We start from the raw sequence: 13,025 nt of genomic DNA, 5'->3' as shown, positions 1-13,025 counted from the left end.
TGGAACTGCAGTTCAGCAACATTTCATTGTTGATAGGTACGAAATTTATACAATCCTATGAGCGGTCGTTGGGGATATGAAAATATTTCGTCGTGTGAGAATTTCTTTGTCACAGGAGATTGTTATCACAGGTTCAGACTAATATAGTTAAAGCACAATCGAAAATTTTGTTTAAGTGAAGGGGGAGGGAATGCTGGCTATAAAAGGAGAATGATGTATTGCACTGCAAAGATCTTGCGCCCTTCTTTCATCAAAAAATCGTACTAGTTGGAAAATCAAGCAAATTTCATTGGACAGCATGACAGAAATTGTGGCATGTCAATTTTGTTTGCTGTTGCCTTGAAAATAGGAGGCAGTTGCTCTTCCTGTTTTGTAAGTATAAATGCTTTTTGACCTGTCCCAGGCTGGGGTAAGGTAACGATTCTATGCCAGTGTCATCTTTTTCTGCTAGGCTTGTGGGAATATGATATTTTCGAACTATTCAAAGTGAATGAATAAGCATAATTTTCTGCATGAAAGCCACACCCCAAACCCTGGAAAGAAAAGTTTGTTTGTCTAACCCGCTGAAATAACCGCATACAGCGGCCAGATATTTGAAAAAAACTGTCCATTTGCGGATGCAGGACTTGAGACCGACTCCAACCAAATAACTGAATTTTATTAGCCCGACGTTTCGGAGCCCATTCGGCTCCTTCTTCAGGGGGTTGTTCTTCGGGGGTGGCGGTGTGCCGCTTTTAAAGCGTCTTTTGCAAAGAAAGGAAGGGGGAGCACGGGAGGTGGGGAGACACTTCACAGACGGAAAGGTGGGGGGGAACAAAAGGAAGGGGGGAGGGGCGTTGTTGACGGCTTTCGTGGTGCTGGGATGACCGGTGCTGGGGAGAGTGCTCGTGAGGGTGCCCTTGATGGGAGGCGGGGGGGTGGGGGGTGGAGGAAGGTTACAGGGACACGAAAACGTCGGCGCGACCCTGTAACCTTCCTCCCCCCCCCCCACCCCCGCCTCCCGTCAAGGGCACCCTCACGAGCACTCTCCCCAGCACCGGTCATCCCAGCACCAGGAAAGCCGTCAACAACGCCCCCCCCCCTTCCTTTTGTTCCCCCCCACCTTTCCGTCTGTGAAGTGTCTCCCCACCTCCCGTGCTCCCCCTTCCTTTCTTTGCAAAAGACGCTTTAAAAGCGGCACACCGCCACCCCCGAAGAACAACCCCCTGAAGAAGGAGCCGAATGGGCTCCGAAACGTCGGGCTAATAAAATTCAGTTATTTGGTTGGAGTCGGTCTCAAGTCCTAATCAATTTCCCAACCAGACAGGGAATTCTGTCGAAATGTTTAGCTTCAAGTATTTGCGGATGCACCAATCGTCCACATCATGTCTTATGCCAGCTGCTCTGTTCTCCACTGCTTTGGCGACGCTGATGGCAGAGACCCTTGCCCTAGAGGTGGCTTCACGGCAGCGCGAGGTGCGCTGCCGTGAAGCCACACCTCACGCCTTATTTGCACAAAACTCCCCGGCCCATTTTACTGGTAAATTTTGTTAAATTTTTATTTCGTCTGTGCGCATGCAGAGCAGCACGGGTTGAACTGTTGTGTAGACGGAAAGCATCAAACTGAATTTGCGCAACACAGCATAACCTGCCGACATCGCACAGTCAAGGTCACACTTCGCAGCATTCCGACAATGCGGTATTGGCAAATGCAAAATGCTCCCACAGCCTCAATTTCTACAACATCTTAAGTAGACTAGCAAAACAGTGATCAAGAGCTTGTAAATATTTTTTTCTATGCTGCTGGAGTTGTGAGAAATGCCGAACTTTCATTTTTCATGAAAATATCTCAATAATGGCAGTTCGAAATAAACTGACATGAGATATTAACCTGTTTTTCTTTGCAAAATAAAGAACCAACTTTTCTGAGATTTCTCAACATTTGGCTACTTTGAGGTTTCTTGCAAATCCAACAACAAAATTATTAGACACTTCTAATTACTATTTGCTTTGACTTTGCCTTGAACTGGCGTAGAGTCATGCGCTCTGTCTCCTGCACATTAAGTTCTGGAGGTTGTGCAGTCTTGAGTTTTGGAGACACGTTGAAGCATGAGGAAGATATAGTGTTTTTGCTTCCTGCAACTGGCACTTTTCGTAGTAGCATTGTCCCGCTGTGGGCAACACTATCAGCAGCAGAGGCAGAGTGTATGCAAAAACATGGCTGGCTTTGCTGCTTACTGCTGATGTGCAGATACCGTCGACATGGCATGCAACTGTGTCTTTCATCACTGGCTCTCAAATTAAATGAAATAATTTCTTTTGCTGATTCAAATTTGCTTTTTCCGATTGTCCAATAATTTGAAAAAGTTTGCCACCCCTTCTGCGTAAGAAAAATTAATCGGTGGCTGTTCTTAATTGCATGAAAGGTCAAAAATTACCTATTTTAGTGACTTTGTTATATCGAGGTCTATTAACTGCATTTCTTGTTAGGCTGTGGCTTGTGTTTCTTGTGCATTTCACTTTCTTTAGTTTCGGCATACGAGTGAAATTGCTGTGTGTTTAGCACTTTTATTTTTTCTGTTAGTTAAACATCTGGTCCACTTATAGAGCCTCTCTTGTCTAATTTTGAGGTAAGGTGTATTGGGTCATCAGTATTTGGAGGAAGAAAACCCCAGGTTAACATTACGGAATCCCCTATTCACAGGAGACGCACAGCGCCATGTATTGTCAAGAAGACTTCTTGACAATACATGGCCTCCTTCTTCCTTTTCTCCTTTTTTTTTTTGCTTTTCTTTTTCTTCCCCAGCTTAGGCAAGCATTCATATTATACACTCTGAGTTTTTCTTGCCAAAAGGGTTCCGATTGAACTCTCTCAACTATACAGGTTACAAGGAAGAGATGGAATCAGGGATATGATCTGTGCTTGCCTTAGGTGTGATGTTTTGCTTGATAGTGGTACATAAGCAAAGTCTGTTGTAGGCTACAAAGTCCCATTCCACCTTGCAGTGAGGCGCTGCTAAGTTCACCGGAGCTGCAGGAGCAGGCGGTGCAGCGCACGGCCATCTTGTCCGCTCCTGGCACCACCCTGACCGTGCAGGGTTTCCGCACGGTCATGTCCGCGTTGCTGCTACCGCCACCTGGTGGGGGCAACATTGATGCCTGCGAGGTAGGCCAGCCACTGTTATCCATGGGGCCGCTGGGTTGGTAATTCTTGATGTCTTGTGGATGTTTATGTGAGCTGCAATACATATGCAATTAGGCTGTCATCTGTTACTTTCCCCTGTCCTATGGAAGGCCAGACTGATTGGCCAGACTAATTGTTGTTTACATAAACGACTGACACCTGCTGCGATGACTCAGTGGAAATTGTGTTCTGCTGTTGTGCGTGAGGTCACAGGTTCAGTTTTCAGCAAACTATTTCGTGGGAGCAAAAATGGCTGCATACAAAAAAAGATTTAGTTTACGCTAAAGTGACACTAATAAAGAAAAAAAAAATAGTTTGGGCTGCGCTTATAAATTAACCTTGTACAATACAGTGGAACCCCGTTCATACGTTTTTCACCGGACCGAGGAAAAAAAACAAAACAGCCAGGAAAACGCAACAGTGAGGAAAGCTCCGAAAATGAAGGAAAAAAGTGCAGCTTCAACTACAGACAATTTATTTCCACAGAGTGCGCTTAGAACTTTAAAAAGTCTAGAATGGTGGCTTGTCGTTTCTTTCGCTCGCTAGAAGTCACCACACGTTTCTCAATAGCCTGGAAGGCCACATTGCTGTCAGCGTCACTGTGAGGTGCGACGTACCTGCGAAGGAGGTCTAGAGCCGCGACAGCTTCTCCAAAGCTAGGATTTGGCAACTCCCCGGCATCATGCGGCTCGTGCTCCTCCTCGTCACCGCGCCACGGCAATGGCAACGGACGAAGGAATATCCGCGGGAAATTTTGCCCTCTTTGGTGTAATCATGCTAATGTGCTAACGATTGTTTAGTATTGCTGCGCAGCGCACGCGTCTGTGCAGCACGGTTGCGCGAGAAATGTAAACAAGAGCTGGCCCGATAGGTGGAGCAACGCCATGAGCAACGCCAACTTCCGGCTTCCCTTTAGCTATAGCTTCACAAAGAGTGACGTCAGGGCCTCTCCTGAGTTTCCTTCCTCCGTGAGTCGACCGTTCCAACAAACCATGCGGCGACCATAATCACAGTGATGATAGTGAGAGCATTTTTCACGAATGGCCACCTAGTGGCGGCCTCTCGAACTGGCGTGCGGCTTTGTGCAGCCAGTTCCATAGCCAAGCCCGGCCAAGCCCGGTCAAAACTCGTCAAAAGCCAAAATGGTGGTTGGAGCGCGTTGCCTACTTTAGCCCAGGCGGGTTCGGGTTGCGACGCATCATGCGGGAACATTTTCACAGCTACTACGTAACAGCGGGGTTCCTTATACATTGGATCCTATGGAAGCTATGCTGGGACCGGATGAAAACGACGTAGCAGCCAGGAAAACGCAGCAGTGAGGAACGTAACAGCGGGGTTCTACTGTACTAAGAAGAGCCACTGTTAGCATGAGAGTAGGCGTCATAGATCAGAAACGACACAAAAATGCAAGACAAGTGGCATTGCCCTGTTGAAGTTTGGGGACCAGCTCACCTTGACATCGTAGATGTTGACGGCGCCTGCTCAGGCCTAGTTAAATCCTTGTTGGTGCAGATTGACTGCATTGCGTCCAAAAAGAGCCAGACCGTGAACGTGGGCATGTTCCAAGAATGGATTACTGAGTCGCAACAGCCTAAGCATGACAAATGCATTGAAATTTGTAATGTCACATTTACATGTTGGCACCAGGATTTCTGCGTGAAATAAAAAAAAAAGAAATGCAATTTCGACCTACACCTTCTCTAGTGATCAACCTTTTACTGTGAAATTAACGAAAATAGGTTTGAAAGTATAGCTTATGAGTCTGGGAGTAGACTTGGTGCTTCCTCCCTTTAGTATCCCTTTATAAATAAAGCTTAGTGTGTGAAATCGAGTCCCGCTCTGTCCTGCACAGCTCCGCCTGGAGCGCCTGGCGCCAGCTGGCCTGGCATCGGGACGTCACGCAGGCGCCCTCTGGTGCTGGGCCCTGTGGGAGTGTGCGCAGACGTGCGTGCAGCAGAAGCTGCGCACAGCCCTGGGCAAGCCCCAGGAGACGTTCACCTCGGTCGAGGGAGCCCTCAAGGCCCTGCTGGCGGAGCCTTCACCCACGGGCATCCCATCGCTCAAGAGGTGGGTGGTGCTGCTGGGCTGCGGCGCTGTCAGCCGAGGTTCTTGCAGCGTGACAGACCCGTGGCTGCTTTTGAAATCACTTCAAAAATTCCCAGGAAATTCTGTGTGGATAGTATCATGTCAGTAGTCAGTTATATAAATAAATTCTGGAAATGTCGGGCCGTAATAATCTGGTTATGAGTGCCAGCGAATGCGGGGCAGGTTGTGCTAAGAGCAGTGCATCGGCGTGGCTCACGGCGTCCGCGATCAGCACGTTGCGTTGCGCAACGCCGTAAATCTCGAACACCATGGCCGACCGTGCGTGTGCCTGCAACCATCATCAAACAGCACACTCAAATTAAATACAAAAGGACAAAAAGATACAAATATTTGTCCTGAGAAAAAAAGAGAATGTCACAATTTCACGAGATAGCAATAGCAAAAAGAACTACACGAAGCAAGGTTTCATGCGGAAGGATGCTTGCAAATAACTTTGCCCTCGGCCGATGTCTTATGGTTTTTGCTAGGTATGCAGTCTCCAAATACATGCTTGAAATGGCCGAAAACTTCATTAAATTGAAACCGTGTCACGAAATCACTTCATTAAATTGCAAAAGAGAATGTGCAGTTTTCAGTGGAACTAAGATCGGGAAGCAAAAATAGTTCATTACGTCGTGAATTTGATTAAATTGAGGTTCGCTTTATCGAGTTTTCACTGTAGTAGTATCTTCGAAAGTGATCATTAAGGGTGTGCAAGTATCAAAATATTCAAATGCGAATCAAATACGATAACTTAGCATAGAAAATCGAAGGATGATATGCACATGCATTTATTAGCAAGTTCGTTTATTTTTTTACAGTATGTTGGAACATTGCAATTACATTGCCATTGGTAAAAAAAATTAAGCTTCTAAGTCGTTATCCTAAAGCATTGTATGTTTGGCTCATGTTAGCTTTGGAAAATTGATGTCTCCTCTAGTTGCCTGTTCCCGCTAACCTGTGCCTTATTATGCTGCATCAATTTCCCATAAACTCAGAGGCATTTGACCCTCCATCACTCATTACATTTGCTGCCAATCAATAATTTCAGGACTGGGAGTGGAACTTGCAAAAGAGTGCTTTTTCGCTGTGCACAAACTGTGCCCCTTGTTGTTGAGAAGCTGGCTTTCCCTCGACTTTTCTGCAAAGCTTCAACATCCAGTCGATAAGTGTGTTTTACAGGCGATATTTCGCCAGCAGCATGAAATTATTGCAAAATTCAGCACAAAATAAACGAAAAATTAGATGGAAATAAACGCTAAAAACCATGTTTGCCCCCGCACAGCCAGAAATAGAATTCTATTTGTTCCTAGTATTCGTATCCAATCGCATATTCGAAAATTTTTGAATACCTAGTTTTTTAATCGAATAAGAATATTAAAAATATAATATTCAATAATACTCTAATATTTGCACACCCCTGGTGATCATCCAAGGATATGTATGGCCCAAGTTTGTCAACACATTGCTGTGCGCACACATAGGCTTGCCTGTGACCTAGTCAGTCAATATTTTGACCATGCTCATGCTGTTGCTACAGATAGCTCCTACTGCATACACGTGGTACAGGGTAGCCATCCGGAGATAATCTCTGGTTAACCTCCGTGTCTTTCCTTTGCCTTTCTCTCTTTCTCTCTCCAGATAAACGAAACTCGCTTAAACGAACATGCTGGACAAATGGAATGAAAGTACCAACTTTGGTTGGCCACTCATAGGCACAATGTTAAGAAATTTTGTTTTTAAACAAAACACTTTCTTTGAACTCCCGTTACGTGGAACTTAACCGACTATCACATACTTCATGGGCCATTTACCAGTATTGTAACGCGTACAAAAACATAAGTCTGACAACCATGGAAAATGGTAATGCACGCTATAGACAGCTAAGAAAATTCAACACATCAGACAGTTCCGGTATTGTGGTGCCAGCGGCTGCTATGCACTGTTCACGCTGATTAGTTTTCATGTTTCGTGCCTCTTGGCGACGTCAGTCGAGAAGCGGGCGTGCAGTAAGGGGCTCACACTGACTACAAAAATGGACCTCATGAAAGGTGCGAGGTGCACCAAAGTTTCGCATTCGGAAGTCCTCGTCACAGATAACGGACAGAGGGATGCTACACGCTGCTTTTAAGGATCGAATGTGGATGCATAGGTCTCAACAGGAACCAATGGAAAATGTGCCGTTCCTGTGGTTCAAGTGTCCGCGCAGAGTAAGTTTTTTTGTATCAGTGGCTCTGTCTTGATAGAGAAGGCAGCAGAGGTTGCATGTATAACGGGCATAATGACTAACGAGCAGGCGATGTTATTTGAAGCAGCACACATTGTCAGTTTGTTCACTGCAGTAAAATAAAACATTTGATGCTTTTAACAAAGTGATCACTCTTGATTATTGTCATTCGCTTAAACGGAACTTTAAATTTTTAGGTTTACTGTAGTACAAACCCAAACAAAGTCAAACTTAGCTGCAACAAATTCACATTCAACACAAAAATGCCTTTATTATATCTCATACTCAGTATAAGCACATACAGTAAGCCTCGGTTAATCAAACTCTGGTTAATATGATTATTCATTTAATTCGATCCCGACTGAATGTCTCGGCCAGCACCCATGTACTTCTATGGCCCCAACCAAACTTTCATTATTTTGAACCTGAAATTGACCTCCACCAGATAATTTAAACTTTACCAGTCAGCAAGCGCGCTGCTTGACTGCCTGTTCCTACTGTAGAACTTTTGTTTCATGCTAGTTGATTTCTTGTGAGACTAAAGACAAACTGAGTAGAAGAAATGAGGACAGAGAGGAGGGCACGAACAACAAAGACTGCTTGCGCTTTTGTTTGTGTTACTTTCTTTGGTTGTGTTTCTAGCATGCATCTTGTTTTTATTCTGTTGCTGCTTGTCACAGGCAGAGCCACAGGTATGTGCAGTTGAAGGCAACTATTCTTGCAATTCCATTTGCTCTACTTCAGGCAGTAGTTCTTTTCCAGTGGGTTCAAGCAGCCACGCTCAGTGGGCAAAAAAACTATGCACGTGTGTTCCGGATCATTAACTGCGAAACACAGTAGACGGACTTCATGACACTGTGCCACCATTGTCATAGTATTACCGTCAGGAACAGGCCGAACTGCAATTGTGGTAAGGAGCTTGATGCATTCGTACCCCAGCACACCTGCTTGACCTTCAAGCTCAAAGGCAGGGGTAGTGAGAGTAAAACAATCTTCCACAATATGGGTAGGGTTGAGGAGATGTAATCTCAAGTACCCCCCTCTTAATTACTACGGAAAAATCTGCATAATTCTCCTTGGCATTCCACTTGGACCTTGCTACAGAAGGAATGCAGCAAGGATTGCTTTCATCGAGGCACCCACAGGGCTGCTTTGCGTCTGTTCTGAGTGTGATGAAATTCGTCTGCTCTCAACCTGGTCTTCTGCAAGCCCTCTTGTGTGTCTGTGTGTGCAGGGCGCAGCTGCTACTGGACTTCTTGGAGCAGCTGGACAAGTGCATGTACAACGCGTACGAGGGCAGTGCGGGCAGCCTGCCCGCGGCCCCCAAGGCGGTGCGCACCTTCTTCCGCACCAACCGGGCCACCTGCCTCGAGTGGCTGGCCCGGGTGCGACCCCGGGCCGTGCGCCTTGCCCTGCGTGCGGGTCGCCCTGCCGAGGCCTTGCGGCACACGGGGGCCCTGGCCGCCACTGCGCCTCAGGTGAGACGAAACTGTGGTCCGGGCACTTGCACTCAGAGTCTGCCGTGCATTCCATCATTTCACGCTGCCATCTGTAATGGGGTTGACTGGACCGCTGTAACACAGGGAGACATGGGCTTTGCGGCAGAACCGAGCAGTCCTCTGCGCCATTCAACCGCCAAACCGCATTTTAGCAAGACGTTGGGCCTTGCCTGTGCCAAAGTTGCATAAGAACAAAATCCTCATTCCATTCATGCTACTTATGTAGTAAAACTGAAACGAATGAAAAAAATGACTCCGGCTGTCAGTATAGTTTCTGTACTGGAAAGTGTTTCTTAAGTTGTAAGTAAAACCCATTTGCTCACATTTTTTTAGCGTTTATTACTGCATAAAACTATATGAGGAGCGCGACAGTGGAAGTTTGCGTAGCATGCACGCAGGGCAAAATTAATCGGAACAGAGGGCCACATGTCGCATGTAGTATTTGGTAGCTACGAGTTAATTTGATGCCACTCGATACAAAACCGATGAATTGCTTGTGTAACAGCCGAAGATGTGCTTGGAAATCGAAAGTAGGATCGTTTGTGAGATCGCCCGAGACCAAAGTTTTTGATTTGTCCCTCTCGCAGGGCCTGGGAGCGGTGGTGCGTGACACGGCCACGTCGCTGGTGCAGCTACGCTGCCCCGAGGCCATCTGGGGCCTGTACGCCTGGGGAAAGGAGATCCTCGGACAGCGCCTGCCTTGGCTGCGAGCGGCTGCTGCTCATGCTGCCGGCAGGTAGGCGGGGGGGTCGCCTCTTGCTGGATTTGTCGGGCATCCGGATTCGATTCATCCGTCTTGGCATCTCGGGTGCAGCGTGGTGCAGTGTGGTGGCGCAGAGTACGCTTCTTTATGAGGGTGTGCGAGCACCAGATAAAGTACATTGTGAATCAAATATCAGAAAATTTGTCACAAAGTTTGATGCTTACAAATTTTGTACATGAAAGCACGGGGCTGCACATTCTTTGGGGGTCTACTAGCATTGCCTAACAAGAATTTTGTAAGCTGTCAGTGACTTAAGTTTCTAGGAATCAAGATCACACAGTATTGTATGTCCTTATTGAAGGGAACACCAAATTACTATGTCTCATTAAGGCTCAGTTCTGTGTGAAGTATTGGAAAATATTGTTTTAGCAATATAGAAGGTTTGCTGAATCGAATAAAGTGTTTACTTAAAGAGCCCCATGGAGGTTAGAGTAGTAAAGGTAAGTTGGGCTGAATAACTTATTACATCTTCAGTTAAGTATAGTGGACCTCGTTTTATGGCAATGTTTACTGCGCAGAAAGATTTCTTTTCCAGTTCTTCTCCAAAATAGAGAAGTATCTTTCTTGCTTTACAAGCAAACGGGTGTTCCGGATTGTCATCAGCTGATGGTCAGTTTGCGCGACACCATACCGTAATTTGGCACCCTGCTGTAACTTTATTGTTGAACTTTATTACACACAACTTTATTGCAGCTCAAGGACTAGAATTTTGCTATGTGCAACAGGCGATTTTTTTTTAAATTCCATAAAACTTAAAAATGATCACCCGTATAAAAAATGCTTGTTATCCATGACACTGCATACTTTGCTCGCAACCGTTTTGCTTATGGTATTTTGTGGAAATCTTTGCCGTTTTCATTTTTTTCGCTGCAGATATGAGTCTGCTGCTGAAGAGTATGCAGCCATCCTCAAGGACGACGCACAGGCATCGAAGGAGACTCGTCCGTTCCTGCTCAACCAGGCAAGTCTTCAACACTGTGTCTTCTTGACATTGCTTTCTGGCCAAGGAGAAATTGGTGCAGTCACAGCAGCCAAAAGCATTTTCCTTTACGCGACACCCATAGATGGCGTACCTGCAAATGCCCCAAATTTTCACTAATGTTTATGGATTTGAGGTCACTTTATGATTTTACGAATGTTGCATCAAGTTCTTCGAAAAATAAATTCTGTTTGAAAAAATATTATCTCATTGACCTGGGAAGCCTTTGTCGAAAGTGTTTTGATGTTAAGAGGTCACAAAAGGGCTTCGAGCAAGTGTATACTGGTAAGCTCCTGAAGTAGGCAAAATTGGCCACTGTAAGGGTGCTGAAAAAAACATTGTGATCTAAAAACAATATGTTGCTTGACAGCCCCTGTCTTGAAAGTGATCTGCGATGGAGACAGTCTATGCATCTAGGTGCACCGCGCTGTGTTCTTGTCACTTAGTGTGCGTTGAAGCGAGAGGCTGCACAAAGGTCAATTTGCACACTCCTGCTACTGCACTTCCCCACTCCAGTGTTTTGTTAAAGAGTTTCCGCGGCCATTGTGTGAGATGTGTTCATGTTTGCTTGTGTGCGCGTGACACTGGGCTTGTTAATTTAGTTAGTAAGGAAATGTTTAAAAGTTTACACGGCCAATAAAAATACCATTCTTACTTTTCGTATAGCTGTCTACTAATTTGCTATCCTAATCGATGCTTCACTTTTCAGGCGAAACTGCAACTTTTTTTATTTAATTGCAACTTTAGTGTATTGGGAGTAAATCTGTGTTTTTTCAAATGAGAAAATTGTTTCCTGTATGAAAGAATGAGGTGTGTAGTACTGTAAACGACTTTTCTTTTTTTAGATCACAGAAAACAACGGGAGCTCGAGGGCGCGTTAGAATCGAGTAAATACGGTACTCTTGTGCATTCATTTTAATGTAGCTTTGGGTCCACACATTCGTTTTATCTGGTATACCATTTCACTACCTGCTTAGACATTCTGATGGTCATAGCGTCTTTGTTATAACTGAACTGTAGTATCACATTTGTCTAATGCTTGCTGTGCTTTTATGATCCCCCCACCATCAAATTTTTCTAGATCCTGGACTGCCACATGAAATTAGCTGACTGGGACGAAGCACTCAAATGGGCCGAGGATTCTCATCACACACCAGTAAACGGCTGCATCAACAAGCTCAGTAGCCGCACGTCCTCCATTGCCCAGCACATCAGGTAGCTTCCATTAGCGTTACTAGACATGTGTAGTTGCCGCATTATGTGCTTGGCGTATCGATAGGGTTGTTTCCCTGGTAACTGAACCTTCTGCCTGGCTGTTGTGATAATCAGGCCATAATAACAGGCAGAGTCACTTCCTTTCCAGTTTACTTGCAATATCATGCAAAGGTACACTGCACGTTACATTTTTAACCCTTTCGCTGTCACGGACGTACCGGTACGTCATCGCGCTGCCCCCCCAAAAGTGTCACTGACGTACCGGTACGTTCTCTATCGTGCGTTCAAAATTTCGCGCCAGAGCGCAAAGCTGGCGCTCCTGGATTGGCCACGCAATCTGTTGACTCTTTCTACAAGTTCGTATATTCGCCCCGACCTGTGTTACTCCATGTATTGAAGAGTACGGCGCCACGGCCACTCCCCACTTTCTCTTTGCTGAGTGGCGCGGTGGCTCCGTGTTCGCTGTATCATGCGTCGCGCGCGTGTGGTTATGGGTTCAAGGGTTGCTCTGCCATCTCCGCTGGTTTGAAGGTTTTTATTTTTCTTCTGTTGGTGTGCCTGCTACGGCGCGTCAAGTTCAGGCGCACGTGCCGTTGCCTCTCCGAAAAGAGCCACTCGTTGCTGCTTTCGCTCTCTCGGCGCACCCTCGCTTTCGACTTGCAGCGGTAAACGTAAAGCCCTTCGAACTTCGTTTAGCCTTTTTCCATCTCTCTCTGTCATCTTGATCACGCAACGTCCCATTTATCTCCGTTGTGCGGGCGACTGAAAGCGCATCCTCCCTGCGCGCGGTTACTTTCGGATGGCTCAGCGCGCGGGACCTTCGTCTGCTCATTGGAGCGGTGGCTGAATTCCGATTCAGAATACGAGCCGAGCTCGGATTCGGACTCGGGCAGAGTCGCATGCGAGGAAGAGGGTTCCGCATCGTCAGATTCGGATGTTGAAGGGATTTTATAGTCAGGCTGATGATGATGATGATGTTTACTAACAACAGCTGCAGAACACTGAAATGTGTATATTACATTGACTATGTTATTTGTATACCAATCATAATCAAAAATAAATTGCTATGTTCATTCCCTGTTATGCTTGTTCCC

General features: G+C 46.0%; 1 protein-coding gene across 4 annotated transcripts in view; it reads left to right on the top strand.

The window, feature by feature from the left end:
• The window catches only part of nonC (serine/threonine-protein kinase Smg1), a 110,902-nt gene that overhangs the window by 33,644 nt on the left and 64,233 nt on the right, over positions 1-13,025 (top strand). For all 4 annotated transcript variants that reach the window (XM_065455911.1, XM_065455909.1, XM_065455907.1 and 1 more), the window contains 6 exons: positions 2,986-3,145; positions 5,016-5,230; positions 8,710-8,953; positions 9,562-9,710; positions 10,611-10,698; positions 11,798-11,931. In XM_065455911.1, coding sequence (XP_065311983.1) covers positions 2,986-3,145; positions 5,016-5,230; positions 8,710-8,953; positions 9,562-9,710; positions 10,611-10,698; positions 11,798-11,931 — 990 coding nt within the window. The remainder of the gene's footprint in view (positions 1-2,985; positions 3,146-5,015; positions 5,231-8,709; positions 8,954-9,561; positions 9,711-10,610; positions 10,699-11,797; positions 11,932-13,025) is intronic.

Source organism: Dermacentor albipictus, chromosome 8 (assembly GCF_038994185.2).
Source record: "Dermacentor albipictus isolate Rhodes 1998 colony chromosome 8, USDA_Dalb.pri_finalv2, whole genome shotgun sequence".
Classification (NCBI taxonomy): Eukaryota; Metazoa; Arthropoda; class Arachnida; order Ixodida; family Ixodidae; genus Dermacentor; species Dermacentor albipictus.
The sequence above is the reverse complement of the archived record's forward strand: the minus strand, read 5'-3'. Positions and strand labels throughout refer to the sequence as shown.